The sequence below is a fragment of the Sus scrofa genome, chromosome 6 (assembly GCF_054392235.1).
Source record: "Sus scrofa isolate SSC_HxYL_T2T_F1_AM1 chromosome 6, Sscrofa_HxYL_maternal_Yorkshire_Landrace_v2.0, whole genome shotgun sequence".
Taxonomy (NCBI): Eukaryota; Metazoa; Chordata; class Mammalia; order Artiodactyla; family Suidae; genus Sus; species Sus scrofa.
In genome coordinates this window covers 96,873,070-96,893,053 of record NC_139388.1, presented here as the reverse complement: position 1 = coordinate 96,893,053, position 19,984 = coordinate 96,873,070, and the positions used below count along the sequence as shown (strand labels likewise).

The 19,984-nt window shown below is 51.5% G+C and overlaps 2 protein-coding genes across 15 annotated transcripts; one reads left to right on the top strand and one right to left on the bottom strand.

The window, feature by feature from the left end:
- Window positions 1–579: 579 nt before the first annotated feature.
- On the top strand, window positions 580–2,272 carry EVA1B (eva-1 homolog B). Of its 3 annotated transcripts, none has more exons than XM_021095937.2 (3): window positions 580–745; window positions 1,159–1,256; window positions 1,552–2,272. In XM_021095937.2, exons 2-3 carry the CDS (start codon window positions 1,190–1,192, stop codon window positions 1,986–1,988), a joined length of 504 nt encoding a protein of 167 aa, XP_020951596.1. In that variant the 5' UTR covers window positions 580–745; window positions 1,159–1,189; the 3' UTR covers window positions 1,989–2,272. The 3 variants fall into 3 exon arrangements, with proteins under 3 accessions (XP_020951596.1, XP_020951595.1, XP_020951597.1); XM_021095936.2 differs by having other exon boundaries at window positions 1,077–1,256; XM_021095938.2 differs by lacking the exon at window positions 580–745 and adding an exon at window positions 800–1,008.
- A 769-nt stretch (window positions 2,273–3,041) lies between these two features.
- SH3D21 (SH3 domain containing 21) lies at window positions 3,042–19,803 on the bottom strand. 12 transcript variants are annotated; one of them, XM_021095932.2, is made up of 17 exons: window positions 19,403–19,803; window positions 19,074–19,231; window positions 18,904–18,967; window positions 18,550–18,668; window positions 18,219–18,309; window positions 17,989–18,044; window positions 17,856–17,901; window positions 17,602–17,702; window positions 17,408–17,494; window positions 17,202–17,244; window positions 4,922–5,015; window positions 4,775–4,827; window positions 4,570–4,664; window positions 3,644–4,414; window positions 3,468–3,542; window positions 3,314–3,377; window positions 3,042–3,235 (listed from the first exon to the last, which is right to left on the bottom strand). In XM_021095932.2, the coding sequence occupies exons 1-17, from the start codon at window positions 19,404–19,406 to the stop codon at window positions 3,084–3,086; spliced, it is 2,073 nt and encodes a 690-aa protein (XP_020951591.2). In that variant the 5' UTR covers window positions 19,407–19,803; the 3' UTR covers window positions 3,042–3,083. The 12 variants fall into 12 exon arrangements, with proteins under 12 accessions (XP_020951591.2, XP_020951592.2, XP_020951589.2 ...); XM_021095933.2 differs by having other exon boundaries at window positions 18,550–18,647; XM_021095930.2 differs by having other exon boundaries at window positions 3,468–4,414.
- Between the last annotated feature and the right edge of the window lie 181 nt (window positions 19,804–19,984).

Here is a 19,984-nt window from a genome sequence, read left to right as displayed (position 1 = left end):
GTTATAAGGATTAAGTGAAAAAAAATATATATATATTGTAGGAGTTCCCCTTGTGGTTCAGCGGTAAGGAACCCAGCTAGTATCCTTGATGCGGATTTGATCCATGGCCTCGCTCAGTGGGTTAAGAATCCAGCGTTGCAGTGAGATGTGGTGTAGGTTTCAGATGCTGCTGGGATCCCTCAGCGCTGTGGCTGTGTTGCAGGCTGGCAGCTGCAGCTCTGATTCCACTCCTAGTCTGGGAACTTCCATATGCTGCACGTTCACCCCTAAAAAGACTCTATATATACACACACACATATATACACACACACACTATATGTATATATAGTAAAGGGTTTAGCCCACTGCCTGGCACCTAGGCAAAACTCCATGCCCATTAATATTATTGTTGTTATTAGTAGCCTGGGGGCGGGCCCCTGCAACCGGCCTCCCCAGCGGTTTCCTGTGGGGGAAGCAGACGGCCCCTCAGGCCTCGCCGCCGCACCCCCCCCCCAGTCACCCTCCTCTCCCCTTCCTCTCCCAGCCCTTTTCCTCCCCGCCTCCCCCTGCCCCGCCCCGCCCTGTCCCTCCTCTTTCCTCGGAGGAAACTTTCCGCCGGCTGGTCCATTGGCCCGTGTCCGGCCCGCGCTGCCGCGGCCTGGGAGCTGAGCCGGGCGGACGGGACCGGACGGGGCGGGAGCGGCCGGGCCCCGGGTGTCTGCGGCCTCCGGACGCGCCGGGGCCGGGCAGCGGGGCGGCGCTGACGGTGAGTGAGCCCGGGCCTCCGGGCTGGGGGATCTCCGCGGGGCGGGCTTGGTGGGAGAGGGAGGCGACTTCGCTCCGTGGAGCCCGCCCAGGGAGCGGGGAAGGCTCCCGCGTCTGTCTCCTGCATCCTGCTTCCTGGACTGCGAAAGCGGGCCTCGTTTGGGGATCCCACCTGGGACGGAGCCTCCTGCGGCCCACTCCCTCGACAAGCAGCGTGTTGGGGCGCGCACGCCCGGAGGAAGGATCCCCCCAGCCAGGGCCCAGGTCTGCAACGGAGTTAGGAAGCCGCTTTCTCCAGGGTGGAAGCTAACCGGCTGGGGCTGCCCTTCCAGGGAGCGGAGCTGCCCCGAGGAGGAAGCGGGGTCGGGGTCGGCTCTAGAGGGGGAGAAGGATCTGACCTTGCCGACCTCGCAGGCTGACAGGGGAGCCGCGCTCCCAAAGCAGCATGGATGCCCCCCGAAGGGACATGGAGTTGCTCAGCAACAGCCTGGCGGCCTACGCGCACATCCGCGGTGAGGGCAGGCCCCGGGACAGGGTCCCTCCCTGCCTCCTTCGGCCCCAGTTCACCCAACCCCTCCCCTCCTCCCCTCCCCTCTCTTTAGAACCCCCCCTTAGCCAGTCACCTACGCCGCACCTCCCCCATCCTCACTCCCCACCCCACCCCCCTACTGCCCGATGGCGGCTACCTAAGGTCCTCCAAATAGGGGATTCTGTCCTTGCTCCCAAACTTAGAACCTGGAGTCTTTCCAGATGGGATGACTCCCACTCTCCAGGGCCCCTCCATGACTTCTGTACTCTGACCCCTAGCCAACCCTGAGAGCTTTGGCCTCTACTTCGTGCTGGGCGTCTGCTTTGGCCTGCTGCTCACCCTGTGCCTACTAGTCATCAGCATCTCCTGCGCCCCGCGCCCGCGGCCCCGAGGCCCCGCTCCTCGCCGCGACCCTCGCAGCAGCACCCTAGAGGCTGAGGACGATGACGACGACGACGACGACGAGGACACGGTGACGCGGCTGGGCCCTGACGACACGCTGCCTGGCCCGGAGCTCTCCGCGGAGCCCGACGGGCCCCTGAGCGTCAACGTCTTCACATCCGCGGAGGAGCTGGAGCGGGCACAGCGGCTGGAGGAGCGGGAACGGATCCTGCGGGAAATCTGGCGCACCGGACAGCCCGATCTGCTGGGCACCGGCACGCTGGGGCCCAGCCCCACGGGCACCGGCACCCTGAGCCGAATGCACTATTACTGACTGGCCCCGCTCCCGCTGCAAGGCGCTCTGCATACTGGACATGCATAGGAGCTCCGAACTGCCCCAGGACCTTTGAACTGCTCCTGCCTACGGTGCTATGGAGGCCCCGCCCCCACGGCTCCCCCCGGTGCTATTGGGCTCGGATTCTCATCCCCTCGGAGACACCCTTCCCCAGTCCAGCCAGAAGGCCCGGGGCAGGGGGGGGAAGTGTAGGACGCAGGGCCCCCACCCCCCTCTCTGGGGTTAACAGGTGAAGTGACCAATGAAAGCTGCATTCTCAGTGACTCTGTCTCCCTCTGTTGCCCTTCCGCCTAATGACCCCCAGACTCTAAACTTGCAGAGGTCCCAGGGCTGAGACAACTTTACCAGGCTGACTACCTCCTTCCATCCATCAGGTGCCTCAGCACACGTGCTTGCACTCAATTCATACCTGGCAAAAACATACACCCCTGCACCCACACTCCACCTCACCACAGACACACACAAGCACCAATTGTATTCCTTACTCACAATTGCTTTCTTTACTAGTAAATGCCTTGGTACCTGTCGCCCCTGTCCCTATAAGTGCCCTGGGTTTATGCCACACTCGCACACCAGGCCTTAGGACCCTGACCTTGACGGTAAGGCGCTGTTAGCCCCAGGGTACCCAAGTGTGCCTGAGCTGGGCTGTGGAGTTCGTGTCTGTCACTGAGTTCCTGTGAGTCCTTCTGAGCGGGACAGTGGGGCCATCTGGGAGGGGTTTGGGCTTGGGAGCCGGCCCACCCGGCCCCTCACTGGCACACAGCTGGATTCCAGAATCCTGAACCCCTTCTGGGCCCCTTCTGCCGTCTATTTCTCCAGCGCGGGGGCTGGCGTCCGAGGGAGACACTCTCCCCCCTTCACCCCCGCCCGCCATCCGCTGGATAAAAATAGCCGCGCGCAAGCCTTGGGAACGGTAATGGGAGCCACATGTTGGCCAGATGTGCCCGGGAGCCACAGCCCGGAATGCGGAGGCCGGGAGCGCCAGCCCCGCCCCGCCGCACAGGCCCCGCCCCGCACGGACCAGGCAGGCGCTGCGCGCACACAGGGCAGTTTATTTTCTTGCGTTTCCCAAAGTCATGTGGAAGGACGTGGGTGGCCGGAGCCAGACTTCGCTCCAGGTCCCGCTGTAGTCTCTCCCGGGTCCACCCTCAATGCGTCTGCGTCTGCGTCTGCGCGTGGAGGGAGCCCCGAGTCCGGGACTCCTGGGTCCTCCGCTTCATCTGCACCTAGTGGAGAGAGGGCGTCAGGGAAGGGCCGGCCTCGTGCCCCCGTCCCGCCAGGCGGGGGATCCGCGCCCGGCCCACCTCCAGCAACTGGCGCTTTTCCCTCTCGCTCTTCAGCTCCTTCCAGATGTCGGTCAGCTTCTTTCTGCGGAAGCGGACAGAGGGGAAGGGAAGGGGTGGGCTGCGCAGGTCTAGAGCCCCCGTCCCTCTCCTTCCCGTCCCCCTCCCCACTTACTCCAGCTGCAGTCCCATCTGCTCCAGCGACCTCCTTAAAGCCTCCACCTCGTCCTTTAGCCTCATCACGTCGTCTCTGTCACGTTTACTGTCTGTGAGATTTTGCAGGACCCAGGCGTGGAGGGTGGGAGTCACTTGGGGCGTGATGGCTTGTGGGGTCTGGTCAGCCGGGGTTACCTCTTCAGGGGACCTCTCTTCTTTGAGAGTTTCCTCCTTTTGGGGAGCAGCCTCATACTTTGCCGATGGCTCCTCCAGGAAGGTGGTAGCCTCTTCCCGGATGTGGGCCTTCTCAAGGGCTGCCATGGATCCTTGCTTGGACTGGGATTCGGACTGGAGAGGGGAACTCTCCCCCTTATCCAGGGGATGCTTCACTCCAGAGAGGGGGTGCTCCTCTGGCATGTGGACCTCCTCTAGGGATTGAGCCTCACTGGCCTCAAGAGACCTGGCATTTGTCAGGGCTTCCTCCAGAGAGAAGTGTTGAAACTGAGAGTTGTCTCGAGTGGAAGCCTCTTCAGAGGACGCCTGCATCGGGGTCAAGACCTTTCCTAGGGTGGGGGCTTCATCCCCAGGAGGGGCCATCTTTGGACCAGGGGCTTCATCTTCCGATGGGACTTCTGGGACCTGGGCCTCATGCACAGAAAAGACCCTGTCTGGGCTGGGGGCCTTGTCCTCCAGAGTTGGGGTCTCCTCTAGGGTAGGGAACTTATCTAGAGTTAAGGTTTCCTCTGGAGTGGGGGCCTTTTCCTCCAGAGTTGGGGTCTCCTCTAGGGTAGGGAACTTATCTGGAGTTAAGGTTTCCTCTGGAGTGGGGACCTTATCCAGAGACAGGGTCTTCTCTGGGCTGAGGGCCTTATCCGGAGATGGAGTCTTCTCTGGGCTGAGGGCCTTCTTTGGTGTTGGGGTTTTATTCACATGAGGAGCCTTTGCAAGGCTGATCTGCTCTTCCTTCTGTGGTGATGGGGTGAGGTCTCAGCCAAGGCCTGGGTACCTTGATGGTCTGAATCTGCTTCCCCTTGGCCTGGAATCCTTCACCCTCACACACCACGCCCCTGGGAAGCAGGCTCTCCCCAGGATCCCTGCCCTCCCAAGTCTGGGCCTCTCACCTGACTGGCTGCAGAGCGCTGCTGGGAAGCCTGGGTTTTGGATCGCTTTCTGCCAGGGAGGCTTGGACACTTACTCAGGAAGCTGCTTCTGGAGCCTGTAGAGCAGACCCTCAGCAGCCCTTGGACCCCAAGCCTCTCCCCATCATTGTCCCTCAGCACAGCCACCCCCAGCCTCCCGCCACTGCAGGAAGGCATCAAGACTTACTGGAGGTTGGGGAGGGGCGCTTCTGGCTGTCTCTGCTGGATGTCCGAGATGGCCTGGAACATGTCCCCATCAGAGCCGGGGGTGGGGGCAGGGAGAAGCATTCCCTTTGTATCCTCCTCCTTCCCCCTCCCACCCCCTGCTCCTTACTTGGCTTTGCTGGGCCCAGCGAAGCTTGTCGCTAGCTTCTTGACTGGAGGGATGGCTGTTGTGGGAATCACCTTTTTGGGTTCCTTAATAGGAGCTGGGAGGGGAGAGGGGAGTGAGGCCTTCATTCATTCACTTATCCATTCACCAAGAGTCACTGGCGCCATCCTGGGCTGTGCACAGGGAACTAGTGACAGGAGATGAATCATATTTGACTCTGCGTCCTCAGGGCTCTAGGGATGCTGGCCACCCTCATGCCACAGAAGCACAGAGGATGTGGCGGCACCCCCAAAGAGGTGTCAGAAAAGCCTCTGGGGGGATGGCTCCAAATCCATGCTCTTCTGAAGCCTTGTTCTGGGCTTAATGCTCACGGCTGGTTCAGACTCTTCTCCTTCCTGGACCATGGCAACAGCTTTCCCTCTTCTTTTTTTTTAAATGTAGACTTTTTATTTATTTATTTTTTATTTTATTTTATTTTTTTTTGTTGTTGTTGTTGCTATTTCTTGGGCCGCTCCTGCTGCATATAGAGGTTCCCAGGCTAGGGGTTGAATCGGAGCTGTAGCTGCCGGCCTACGCCAGAGCCACAGCAACGCAAGATCCGAGCCGAGTCTGCAACCTACACCACAGCTCACGGCAACGCCAGATCCTTAACCCACTGAGCAAGGACAGGGACCGAACCCGCAACCTCATGGTTCCTAGTCGGATTCGTTAACCACTGCGCCACGACGGGAACTCCCAGCTTTCCCTCTTCTCATCCGCCCTCCCTCCTCTATCACATCTACTCCCTAGGAGATCTCACCCAGTCTTAGTGGGTGTAATTATCATCAGAAAGCCAACACCTCCTAAATGTTCACCTCTAGCCCCTTCCAGACTCATGCCCAATGGCCCTCTCAGTCTCTCCCCTTAGCATTACCAGAATGAATCTCTTGCTTCCCAACCTCTTTGCCCCTGGAAACTGCCCCTTCCCCAGTTCTCCCCACCTCGCCCACTCACTCAGATGACAGAGTAAGGAGCCCTCCTTGACCCTTTTATTCCCTTATGCTGCATATCCAAACCATCACAAAGTCCTATCCCCTCTATGGAGTTCCCACGATGGCTCAGCAGTAACGAACCTGACAAGTATCCATGAGGACACGGTTTGATCCTGGCCCCCTCCCAGTGGGTTAAGGATCTGGCATAGGCTGGTAGCTGCAGCTCCGATTCAACCCCTAGCCCGGAAACTTGCATATGCCATGGGTGTGGCCCCGCACCCCCCAAAAAGAAGTCCTGTCTGCTCTAAACACATCCTGAATCTAGCCACTCGTCACCACCTCCACCACTAAGTTTTCTAAGTCAAGCCACACCATCTTCACTGGGACTGTTGCGACAGCCTCCAACCTGGGCTTGGGCTGCTCCCACCCTGCCTGTGCTGTGCAAGCAGACATAAACAAGAGAAGTAAATTATGTTAGCGTGTCAGAGATTTATTAGTACTATTGAGGAAGAACAAGCAGAAGAAGGTCTAGTTTTAAATGGGGGCTCAGAGAAGGCCAGGCTGAGAAGGTGACATCAGCGCAAGCACCTGAGGGCAGTCACACAGAGTGACATTCCATATCCACGAACACACTGACAGTCACTCTGGCACATGCACACATCCTGAAATTGACTCACCCATTAGCACACACAGAGACCAAAAAAAAACAAAAACCAAAACCAACCCCTGTACTGTGAGAGGTGGTGGGTGAGAGCATGGATCCTATAGCCAAAAAGCAGGCTTGGAATTCCGGCTCTATTAGCCAGTTGTGTGAAAAAAGGGATGGTACCTTAACCTCTCTGTGCTCCTTGTCTGCATCCATAAAACATGGATAACGAGTACAGACACATTGTGTAGCTGTTGTGAGGTTTAAGGGACTTAATCCCTGTGAGGTGCTTAGAAGAGTGTCTGGCATATAGTCAAGGCTCAGTAAATGTTAACTTTGACGCCTGCTGCTGGTCGTTTGGCTGACTAGGTGCTCCCACTACAGAGCAATTATCTCGCTTAGGATACAATTGTGAAGCATGTTGGACACACAAGAGGGAGGAGAGGGGCCACAAAAAAGAAGGAACTGGGGCCAGAAAGGAAGTGAGGGGGCAGCACTATTTTGTGGTTCCTGAGCTTGGGGCCTGTGATGAATAGCAGGTGCCCTGGGTTCTGCTCCCTTGGTCACCACAGGCCCAAAGCGTGGGAGCCAGAAGGCAGTGCGAGCCTTGTACCACTTTCTGCCAGAGGGCTCCAGGGGTCTCTGGTGGTTGGTGCCCTCTGGCTACTGGCAGGAGTAAAAGCAAGTCTTCTCCAGAAGATGGTTCCCCTAAAACTCCCACAGACTGAGATCATAAAACACACAAGAAAGCAGGCCACTGAGAGACGGAGTCAGCAGATGCCACACACAGTAGATACTGGCAGTTCCGGGTAGGGAACGCAGCATAGCTAGGTAGAACATATTGGAAGAAATCAAGGATGACCATGTCACAAAGGGACCATCAGGAATAAACACGCAGATTTGGGGGGAGAAAAAAAAAATCACACTATTAGAGACGAAACAGAGCAGACTCGAAACAAAATGCAATGTATTAAGTTAAACAGCAGGTTTAGACAACATAGCCAAAAATGAGTTCCTGCTGTGGCGTAGTGGGTTAAGTATCTGAATTCATTGGCTTGGGTTGCTGAGGAGGTTTGGGGATCGATCCCCAGCCCAGCACAGTGGGTTAAAGGAGGCAGTGTTGCCACAGCTACAGCATAGGTTGTAGCTGCAACTCAGATACAACCCCTGGCCCAAGAACTTCCAAATGCTGTGAGTGGAGCCAAAAAAAAAAAAAAAAAGATAAATAAATACACATAAGAGTGAGTTCCTGTTGTGGCGCAACTGAAGTGAATCCCATTAGGAACCATGAAGGTGCAGGTTCGATCCTTGGCCTCACTCGGTGAGTTAAGGATCTGGTGTTGCTGTGAGCTGTGGTGTAGGTCGAAGACTCTGCTTGGATCTGGCATTGCTGTGGCTGTGGCGTAGGCCAGCAGATACAGCTCCAATTAGACCCGTCTGGGAACCTCCATATGCCACAGGTGCAGCCCTAAAAAGACAAAAAAACCGAACAAACAAATATAGCCAAAAAAGCTAGAGAGAGAATTAGTGAAACTAGAAGTAGAGTGAGACAAGGAGCAAATAATTTGAAAGCCATGTTTTGTCTTGTTTTTTTGCTTTTTAGGGCCACACCTGTGGCATATGGAAGTTCCCAGGCGAGGGGTCTAATCGGAGCTACAGCTGCTCGCCTGTGCCACAGTCACAGCAACGCCAGATCCCAGCCACGTCTGCGACCTCCACCGCAGCTCACAGCAATGCTGGATCCTTAACCCACTGAGCGAGGCCAGGGATTGAACCTGCAACCTCATGGTTCCTAGTTGGATTCGTTTCCGCTGCGCCACGATGGGAACTCCTGAAAGCCATGTTAAAAGGAAAGGAATAGATAACAAAACTGGGGTTTGACTATGGCTGAGTGAGGTGGTAGGTAAATCCTTTCCTTACGCAATAACTATAAAGCTGGATAAAAATGATGTAACAGGAGTTCCCATTGTGACACAGTGGAAATGAATCCGAGTAGTATCCATGAGGACGAGGATTCAATCCCTGGCCTCGCTCAGTGGGTTAAGGTTCCAGCATTGCCGTGAGCTGTGGTGTAGGTCACAGATGCAGCTGGGATCTGGCGGTAGGCCGGCAGCAACAGCTCTGATTAGACCCCTAGCCTGGGAACCTCCATATGCCACGGGTGTGGCCCTAAAAAAGAAACACACACACACACACACACACACAAAGACACCATCAAGAAAGTGAAAAGACAATCCAAAGAATGGGGAAGAAATAAATACTTGCAAATCATATATCTGATTATGGGCTTTTATCTAGAAAATATAAAGAACTCCTAAAACCCAATAAAAAAATGGGCAAGGACCCAAATAGATACTTCTTCAGAAGATATACAAATAGCCAATAAATACATGAAAAGATGCTCAACAACATAAACTATAAAAGAAATACAAAGCCAAGCCACAAGGAGATAGCACTTCATATCCACCAGTATAATTACGGTCAAATGACAAATAAGTGTTGGTGTGAATATGTAGAAACTGGAGCCCTCATGCACTATTAATGGGAATAAAAAATGGTGCAACCACCCTGGAAAATAGTCTAGCAGTTCTTCCCAAAGTTAAACACAGAGTTATCATATCACCTAGCAAATTCTTTCATAGGTATGTGCCCAAGAGAAATGGAAACATGTCCACATAGACTTGTACGTGAAAGTTTATAACCAAAAAGTAGAAATAACCCAACTGTCCACCAGCTAATGAGTGGATAAAAAGTGATACAATGGAATATTATTGGGCAATAAAAAGGAATGAAGTACAAAACATACCACAAAAATGGATGAACCTTGAAAACATTATGCAAGGTGAAAGAAGCCCATTAAAGAGATCATATATTGGAGTTCCCATCATGGCACAGCAGAAACGAATCTGACTAGTATCCATGTCCATGAGGATTCAATCCCTGGCCTTGCTCAGTAGGTCGGTGATCCAGTATTGCCCTGAGCTGTGTGTGGTGTAGGTTGCAAATGCGGCTCAGATCCAGCATTGCTGTGGCTGTGGTGTAGGCCTGCAGCTGCAGCTGATCCAACCCCATAAGTGAGTGTGGCCCTAAAACGGCAAAAAGAAAAAAGAAAAAAAAAAAAAAAAAAAAAAGGAAAAAGAACAGGAGTTCTCTTGTGGCACAGCAGTTAATGACCCAGCACTGTCACTACAGCAGCCTGGGTTGCTACTGTAGCATGGGTTCAGTCCCTGGCCTGGAAACTTCCGCATGCCACGGGAATGGCCAAAAGAAAAAGAAGAACAAACAAAACCTAAAGTCAGCAGAGGGAAGGAGATAAGATAATAAACATCAGAGAGGAAATAAAATAGAGATTAAAAAAAACAATAGAAAATATCAATAAAACCAAGAGCAGGGTCTTAGAAAGGATAAACAAAATTGATAAATCTTTGGCCAGGCACACCAAGAAGAAAAGGGAGAGAACACAAATAAACAAAATAAAGGAACACAACAGAAGCAGGAGCAGGCAGGAAGGTTCTGGGAAATGCAGCTGCTGGCTGCCTCCCCAGGACACTTTCGGGTGTCTGCCAGGCAATGGAGGGCTGATTGGAAAGGAGGAAAAGGAGCCTGGGGTGGGGCGGCAGTGGAAAAATCACAACCAGAGGAAACAAAACAAGGTGTGCTCTGGAGGCAGAAACTCATAGGGAGAAGGCAAAAGGCGAGCCAGCCCACTCCCGGGCACACAGACAGTCAGCCTGGGTGGGAGGAAGATGGACGATGTGGGACCAAAGGAGATGGGTGAAAATGATGATGGACCAGCAATAGTTCCATAAAGCTCTCTGGGGAGGGTTGCGGGGGACAAGGTTCAACTGTACAGGGAGGGAAGCGAAATTCACAGGCCCCAGAGGACACGGCAGTGAGGAAGTCTGGAAGAAGGGGGCCACACAGAGAAAAAAGGAGCATTTGTTAGGAAGGTGGGAAAATAAAATGGAGTAGAAATAAATAAATAAATAAATAAATAAAATTAAACAAAATAAGACATGAGAGGAGAAATCACAATTGCTAGCGCAGAAACACAAAACAAACTACAAGAGTATATTATGAACAACTATATTCTCAGAAATTTGACAACCTAGAAGAAATGGACAACCTTCTAGATGCATAAAACACATCAAAAGGGAATCAAGAAGAAACAGATAACTTGAAAGCAGACTGATCACTAGAAGTAAAACGGTATCTGTAAAAATAATAATAAAGTACAAAACTCCCTACAAATAAAAGTTCAGGGCCAGATGGCTTCACAGGCAAATTCTACCAAAGACGGAAAGAAGAATTTATACTGATCCTTCTCAAACTCTTCCAAAAATTTTAAGAGGAAAAACACTCCCAAAGACATTCTGTGAAGCCACCATTACCCTGATACCCAAACCAAAGATACTACCAAAAGAGAAAATTACAGGCCAATATATTTGAAGAATATAGATGCAAAAATTCTCAACAAAATATTAGCAAACCAAATCCAACAGCATATTTTAAAAGATCATAAGGAATCCCGTCGTGGCTCAGTGGGAAGGAATCTGACTAATATCCATGAGAACACAGGTTTGACCCCCGGCCTCACTCAGTGGGTTAAGGATCCAGTGTTGCCGTGAGCTGTGGTGTAGGTCTCAGACTTGGCTTAGATCTGGTGTTGCTGTGGCTGTGGTATAGGCCAGCGGTTGCAGCTCTGATTCAACCCCTAGCCTGGGAATCTCCATATGCCGCGGGAGCAGCCACCCCCCAAAAAGATCATACATCACAACCAAGCTGGATTCATCCCAGGGTCAAAAAGATGGCTCAACATATGCAAATCCATCAATGTGATATACCACACCAACAAACGAGAAGAAAAAAACTGCATGATCATCTCAATAGGCGCAGAAAAAGCATTCAATAAAATTCAACATCCATTCATGATGAAAACTCTTACCAAAGTGGGTATAAAGGGAACATATTGTAACATAATAAAAGCAATTTATGATAAACTCACAGCCAATATAATGCTCAATGGTGAAAAGCTGAAAGCCTTCCCTGCTAAAATGCGGGAACAAGACACGGCTGCCCACTCTCACTGCTTCTCTCTCTCTCTTTCTCTCTTTTTTTTTTGGCCTTTTTTAAGGGCCACATCCATGGCATATGGAGGTTCCCAGGCTAGGGGTCCAATCAGAGCTACAGCTGCCGGCCTATGCCACAGCCACAGCCACAGCCACGCCGGATCCTTAACCCACTGAGTGAGGCCAGGGATCAAACTCACAACCTCATGGTTCCTAGTCAGATTCGTTTCTGCTGCACCACAACAGGAACGCCACCACTTCTCTTAAACATAGTATTGGAAATCCTAGCCTCAACTATCAGACAAAAAAAATAAATAAAAGGTATCCAAATTGGTAGGAAAGAAGTAAAACTGTCATTATATGCAGATGACATGATACTACATATAAAAATTCTTAAAGACTCCATACAAAAACTACTAAAACTGATAAATTCGTCAAGGCAGCAGGATATAAAGATTAACATACAGAAATTTGTTGCATTTCTTTACACTAATCATGAAATATCAGAAGGGAATGTCAACAAAACAATCCCTTTTAAAATCACATCGAAAAGGAAGTTCCGGAGTTCCCATCGTGGCGCAGTGGTTAACGAATCTGACTAGGAACCATGGGGTTGCGGGTTCGGTCCCTGCCCTTGCTCAGTGGGTTAAGGATCTGGCGTTGCCGTGAGCTGTGGTGTAGGTTGCAGACTCGGCTCGGATCTTGCGTTGCTGTGGCTCTGGCGTAGGCCGGCAGCTACAGCTCCGATTCAACCCCTAGCCTGGGAACCTCTATATGCCGCGGGAGTGGCCCAAGAAGTGGCAAAAAGACAAAAAGACCAAAAAAAAAAAAAAAAAAAAAAAAAAAGGAAGTTCCTTTGTGGTGCAGCAGGTTAAGGATCTGACATTGCCTCAGCTATGGCACAGGCAGCAACTGTGGTGCAGGTTCAATCCCTGGCCTGGGAACTTCCACATGCCATGAGTGCGGCAAAAAAATAAAAATAAATATAAAATAAAATCACATTAAAAAATACTTAGGAATAAACCTGACCAAGAAGGTGAAAGATTGTTATGCTAAGAACTATAAAACATTAATAAAGGAAATTGAAGATGATTCAAAGAAACAGAAAGATATCCATGCTCCTGGATTAGAAGAAATGCTATTGTTAACATGGCCACACAACCCACAGCAATCTACAGGTTTAATGTCATCCCTGTCAAATCATCCATGATATTTTTCACAGAACTAGAAGAAATAATCCTAAAATTTATACGGAACCAGAAAAGACCCAGAATTGCCAAAGCAATCCTTAGGAAGAAGAACAAAGCAGGAGGCATAACCCGCCCAGAATTCAGACTATACTACAAAACTTAAGTAATCAAAACAGCATGGTATTAGCACAAAAAAAGGACATATGGATCAATGGAACAGAATAGAAGCCCAGAGATAAACCCATACACCTACGGATAATTAATCTTAGACAAAGGAGGCATAAATATGCGATGGAGAAAAAGACAGTCTCTTCAGCAAGTGGAGCTGGAAAAGCTGGGCAGATGCACGTAAATCAATGAATACTCACACACCATACATAAAAAATAAACTCAAAATGGCTTAGACTTAAATGGGACCTAATCAAACTTCCAAGCTTTTACACAGCAAAGGAAACAATAAACAAAATGAAAAGACAATCCATGGACTGGGAGAAAATATTTGCAAATGATGCAACCAACAAGGGCTTAATTTCCAAATGTATAAGCAGTTCATAAAACTCAACACACACACACAAAACAACCCAATCAAAAAATGGGCAGAAGATCTAAATAGACATTTCTCTAAAGAAGACATAGGATGGCCAATAGGCACATGAAAATATGCTCATCATCGGAGTTCCCATATAGCTCAGCAGTAATGAACCCACCTAGTATCCATAAGGATGCTGGTTTGATCCCTGGCCTTGCTCAGTGGGTTAAGGATCTGGCATTGCTGTGAGCTGTGGTGTAGGTCACAGACATGGCTCTGATCCCACATGGCTGGGACATAAAGAGAACAGACTTGTGGTTGCCAAGGGGGAGAGGGTGAAGGAGGGAAAGATTGGGAGTCTACGATTAGCAGATGCAACCTAGTAACATACAGGATGAATCAATAGCAAAGTTCTACTGTACACTCCAGGGAACTATTTTCAATATTCTGTGATAAACCATAATGGGAAAAGAACATGAAAAAGAGGTGTTCCCTGGTGGCTTAGTGGTTAGGGATTTGGTGTTGTCATTGCTACAGTTACGGTTTGATCCCTGGCCTGGGAACTTCCAGATGCTGCAGGTGTGGCTGAAATTTTTTTTTGTCTTTTTGCCTTTTCTTGAGCCTCTCCTGCAGCATATGGAGGTTCACAGGCCAAGGGTCTAATCGGAGGTGTAGCCACCAACCTACGCCAGAGCCACAGCAACACAGGATCCGAGCCACGTCTGCAACCTACACCACAGCTCACAGCAACGCCGGATCGTTAACCCACTGAGCAAGGCCAGGGATTGAACCTGCAATCTCACGGTTTCTAGTCAGATTCGTTAACCACTGCACCACGACAGGAACCCCCAAATTTTTTTAAATTAAGAACTCCTGTTCATCCTGCTGTATAGCACTAGGAATTATATCTAGTCACTTAAGATGGAGGATGATAATGTGAGAAAAAGAATGTGTATGTGTAACTGGGTCACCTTGCTGTTCAGTAGAAAATTGACAGAACACTATAAACCAGCTATGATGGAAAAATAAAAATCATTAAAAAAATTATTCTGGTATACAAAAAAAAAAAAACTCCTGTTCATCAAAAAATATCATTTTAAAAAAAAGTGGGAGTTCCCATTGTGGCTCAGTGAGTTAAGGACCTGACATAGTCTCCGTGAGGATGCAGGTTTGATCTCTGGCCTTGATCAATGGGTTAAAGATCTGGTGTCATTGCAAGCTGCGGTGTAAGTCACAGATGACGTTCTGGCATTGCGTGGCTGTGGCTTAGGCCCCAGCTGCAGCTCCAATTTGACCTCTAGCCTGGGAACTTCCATATGATGCAGGTGTGGCCATAAAAAGAAAAAAGAAAAGCCACAGACTGAGGGAAAATATCTATCACCCGTATTCAGAATATATAAAGAACTCCTACAAATTATTACTAACCAGGGAAATAGATGAAGTCCACAATGAGATGCTCTTTTGTATTAGATTCACAAAAATAATGGAATCGGACGATGCCAAGTGTGGAAGAGGATTTGGATCAGTACGATCTCTCAAACACTGATGCTGGAGCAGTAACATATACCATCGCTTTGGAAACTAACACGACTATCTCAGAAAAGTTGAACATTCACAATCTAGCAGTGCCACTCCTAGAATTATATCCTAGAGAAACACTTTACCTGCACACCTGCAGACAGAAAGAGGGATGTTTATGGCAGCATTATTTGTAATAGTAAGAACCAGAAACAATGAAAATGTCCAACACAGGGAGTTCCCGTCGTGGCTCAGCTGAAACGAATCTGACTAGCATCCATGAGGACGCAGGTTTGATTCCTGGCCTCCCTCAGTGGGTTAAGGATCCAGTGTTGCCATGAGCTGTGGTGTAGGTCCCAGACGAGGCTCAGACCTGGCGTTGCTGTGACTGTGATGTAGGCCAGCGTCTATAGCTCCAATTTGACCCCTAGCTGGGGAAGCTTCATGTGCCACGGGTGTGGCCTTAAAAAAAAAAAACAAACCGAAAACCCACCCAAAAACAAAAATGTCCAACCCATCAGGAAGAGACAAGATAAACTGTGGTGATTTCCCACAAAGAATAATATACAGCAGAGAAAAATAAATGAGTGACATCTACATACAGCAGGGATGAATCTTAGAAACATAAGGTTGATGGGAAACAGCAAGTCCCAAACGACTACAAATAAAAATAAATTAAGGAGTTCCCGTCGTGGCTCAATGGTTAACGAATCCGACTAGGAACCATGAGGTTGCGGGTTCAATCCCTGGCCTTGCTCAGTGCCTTAAGGATCTAGCGTTGCCATGAGCCGTAGTGTAGGTCGAAGATGTGGCTCGGATCCCGTGTTGCTGTGGCTCTGGTGTAGGTCAGCGGCTATAGCTCCAATTCCACCCCTAGCCTGGGAACCTCCATATGCCACGAAAGCGGCCCAAGAAATGGCAAAAAGACTAAATAAATAAATAAATTAAGTGATACACTGGTTAGGCACATACATAAGTGAGTACACTTCAAGGGAATTATTCAAAATTCAAGGTAGTAGTTAGAAGTTACCTTTGGTGTGGGGAAAGTAGCAAACAGAGGGAAAGAGGAAGAGCCCATGAACTACTTGCAATGTTCTAGATTTCTGATTTTGGGTGACAGACTGTTGTTCGTTAGTAGTTTTGTTTGGTATGGTTTTTTCTTTTTTGGCTGCCCTGCAGCATATGGAATGCCTGGGCCAGGGGTCAAATCAGAGCCATAGTTGTGCCCTATGCCACAGCTTCAGCAAAGGTGGATCCTTTAACACACTGCCCTGGGCCAGTGTCCCATGCTGCAGAGACACCACCGATCTCATTGAGCCGCAGCAGGAACTCCCATTAGTAAGTTTTAAAACACCTATGTTTTAAATGCAACATATTACAGTAAAAGGTAAATTAAAGACACATCCCCCATATAAAGTAACACATGGGAGTTACTTAACCCCTTGCTCAGTGGGTTAAAGGATCCGGTGTTGCCATGAGGTAAATTAAAGACACATCCCCCATATAAAGTAACACATGGGAGTTACTTAACCCCTTGCTCAGTGGGTTAAAGGATCCGGTGTTGCCGTGAGCTGTGGTGTAGGTCGCAGACACAGCTCGGATCTGGCGTTGTTGTGGCTCTGGCGTAGGCTGGTGGCTACAGCTCTGATTTGACCCCTAGCCTGGGAACCTCCATATGCCGTGGCAGCAGCCCTAGAAATGGCAAAAAGACAAAATAAATAAATAAATAAATAAGTAACACATGAACAGAACTATTCATTGACACACTTAATACATACATGATCCATCACACAGTCTCGGACCCAGACATATGGATCCATACATTTCTTACAAAATAAAACAAATCTTTTTTTTTTTTTTTTTTTTGCTATTTAGGACTGCAGCCAGGGATATAGAGGTTCCCAGGCTAGGGGTCAAATCGGAGCTACAGCTGCCAGCCTATACCACAGCCACGGATCCGAGCCTGGTCTGTGACCTATAACACAGTTCACAGCAACGCCGGATTCTTGACCCACTGAGCAAGGCCCAGGATCAAACCCGCATCCTCATGAATCCTAGTTGGGTTTGCTAAATGCTGAGCCACGTTGGGAACTCCCAAAATAGAACAAATCTAAACACATTCTTTCATGAGAATGACAGTCACATTCCCAAGACAGAAGAACAGGAACATTTTAACACACACAAAGTGACACATTCCTAACACTGACCCACATACATTCTTACTAGTCCCTTCACCCATAGGGAGGTACCTCCTAAGGGGGTACATCGACCACTGGGGAGCTATGGGTGTTTATGGGCAACTGGACTGGTGGGTCTCCTAGAGAGCAACCCTCCCAACCCCAGGTTTCCCAGACACCCACCTGATTCCCGGGATACCACTTTCCGTGGGGCCAGCTTCTTAATCTGTGAGGAGAACAAGTGTCAGAACCTGAAGAGAAGCCCTCACATTTCTAGGCCACCCTCATTTGCAGGTGGCCTTCCAGCCGTGTCCAGTGAGTGCCACGACCTCCAAGTTTGTCCAGAGTAGCCTGCCCCTTGCCACCTGAGTGCCTGGCTCCGTACTCACTGGGGGTGGTGGGAGCACAAAGTTATCTGGAAAGAGTCCTCTTCTGCCTTGAGACTCTCCTTCCCACCAGCCCTTATCCTCTGTGGTCTGGAGAGAAAGAAGCCATAGGGAGGGGAGCTAAAGCCCCAAGTTCTGTCCCCAGGTCCACCTTTCTCAAAACCCCCAGCCCCTCGCCCTCCCTCCACCTTTCGCACCTTCCTCAGTACTTTCACCTCGTCCCCCCTCCGCAGTGCCAACTCATCTGGGGCCTCGGGATGGTAGTCAAACAGGACCCTGTAAGTCTCAGGATGGGAGACTGAGGGGAGGTCAGTTCCCTGAAGCCAAAGGCCCTCCCCAAATAAGTTATCGGCTCCCTCCTCCATCAGCCTAGCTGCGTTTCTCCCCCCTCCCCCCAAGTCAGGCTGGCTTGGAGGAGGGGATACTGTGGACCCTTCGGCTGGGTGCTCACCTGTCCGCAGGTAGTCTGGAGGGCTGTCATAGGTCAAGCTGCTCAACTAATGGGGGCAGGGGGAGGAACAAGATGAGCCTCCAATCCCCCTAAGGGGAACTTACCACTTCTTTGCCCACTACACCCAGTTTACCTTGGGAGGCCGTTGGGGGCCAAGGCTGATTGAAGGCATGTCTGGGTTAACAAGGCCTGGTGAGGGATAGTGAGGTTAGGGGGGTGCTAATCCAGTTTAGATCATGGGAGAGGTCAAAGGGGTCATGGGGCAGGACATGCGGATCACAGGCTCAGGCCACTGGGAAGGGTCATTGGAGACTGTAGAGTCTGATCACAGGGGTTCACAGGGACACAGGTTCCAGGTCTCACTTGGGGGCCCACTGTCCAGCAACTCCACAAAGTTGGATGGGAAGGCTCCCAGCTGCCCGTTCTTCTTCCCCAGCCACCAGCCGTCCTCAATCTGGGGAGAGGGTAGGACGCAGGGGCATCTGGTTCTGCCCCAAGGGTCTCCCTGGGACTCTTACATCTTGGTTCACCCCAGTTCTGTCCAACGACCCCTCTCCTCCCTTGTTCCCCCTCTTTCCCATTTCTGCGCTCCTCACCACTCCCATCACCCACACCATACTGCACCCACGTCCCCTCACCCAGAGACTTGCTCCATGATCTCCTTCCAAACCCTCTCATCACCTCATCCGCTCACCTCCTTTATGACTTCCACAATCTCCCCAGTTTGCAGCTTCAGCTCGTCCGCCTGCTCCGGGCTGTAGTTGAAACTCACTTTGCACCATCTTGGGGGGCCTGGAAATTTGGTGGGGTGACCTGGGGTCGGAAAGGCAGGCTGCTTGAGCCTTCAGCCCCAGACAGCAGAGCTGGGGGAGGGGCGGGCCGCGAGCGCGACCCAGTTACCTCCAGGCCCCGCCCCAGGGCGGAGCATTGTACTTGAGAGCCAATCACGGACCGCAGAGCAGCCGAGCGGCCCCGCCCCAGACAAGGCGAGCAGTGGGCACTTCGCAGCCAAGGCTACGCGCGCCTGCCCACCGGCCCCAGCGCTCACCTCGGCGGCGGGCACAGCGTGGTCTCGGCACCTCCCCGGAACAACGCAGAGTCTCTGGGATTTCCTGCGAAAGAGCGCACCGGAAGGGGGGCTCTCAGCTCCCGGGGGCGCGTGCTGAGGTCCGCCCCCCGCCCCCCACACCCCTCGCCCGACCTCTAGCCCGGCCTCACCTGCACCAGGCACTCGGGGAAGAGGCCACAATGGTCCCCCAGCTCTCCACGCAGCCAGCCCCGTGCCGGGCCCTTGCACACCTGCCGGACCACGTCCCCGGGCGCCAGGCTCAACTCATCGTCCTTCTGCGCGCGGTATCCGGCCAGGACCAGCACCTCTGCGGGAGGAAGGAGGATGGCGCGGAGACCGGCTCAGAAGGGCCCAGGCTGGCAGACTGGCCGTAGCGCGAGTTCCAGGCCCCGTATGGAGAATGGGATGAGGGTGTAGTTTTTATCGCCATTTCCACGCGGTTGCATAGAGGAGCCACCCCCAAACCCTCTGCACGTACCCATGGCTTCCGGGGCGCCTTCCAGAGCCCAGCAAGGACGGCGTGGTCCGCTCGCAGACGAGTACTGGGTCCGGGACGGTTGGGACAAGCCGCGAGATTGTGAAGCCAAGGAGGCGGAGACGCGAGCCGATAGGTCGGGCTCCAGGTGCAAGGAGTAGGTGTGGGAGAGGGGGCGGCCTGGCTCAGCAGGTTCGGCCCCCAGCCCGGGCCTGAGGACTCCAGGGTCTCTGGCCAGTGCCGGAGCCACAGCTCCCCCATATGTTCGTTTGTCTATAGTCACCTGAATTTCAGTCCTGCCACCTCCCCCCTCTCCTTTTCCCAACCTTGGCCCTGAGGGTTCGTCCCACCCTTAGCCCACAGCCTTCCCTGGCCTACCCTCACCCAGCTGGCAAGATTTTAGCGGCAGGGGTAAGGTGGGTGGGGCCTACATACCAGGGTGGGGCCCCCTAGCAGGCAGCAACCGCTCTTTCTAAGGCGGGTCCTGGGCGGCGAGGGTGGTTGCTTTGGTCTGCACAGAGCTATCGCTACTTTCTCAGGGAGGCATATTCCTCCCAGGACTCCTTTCACGGGAAGACGAAAAAA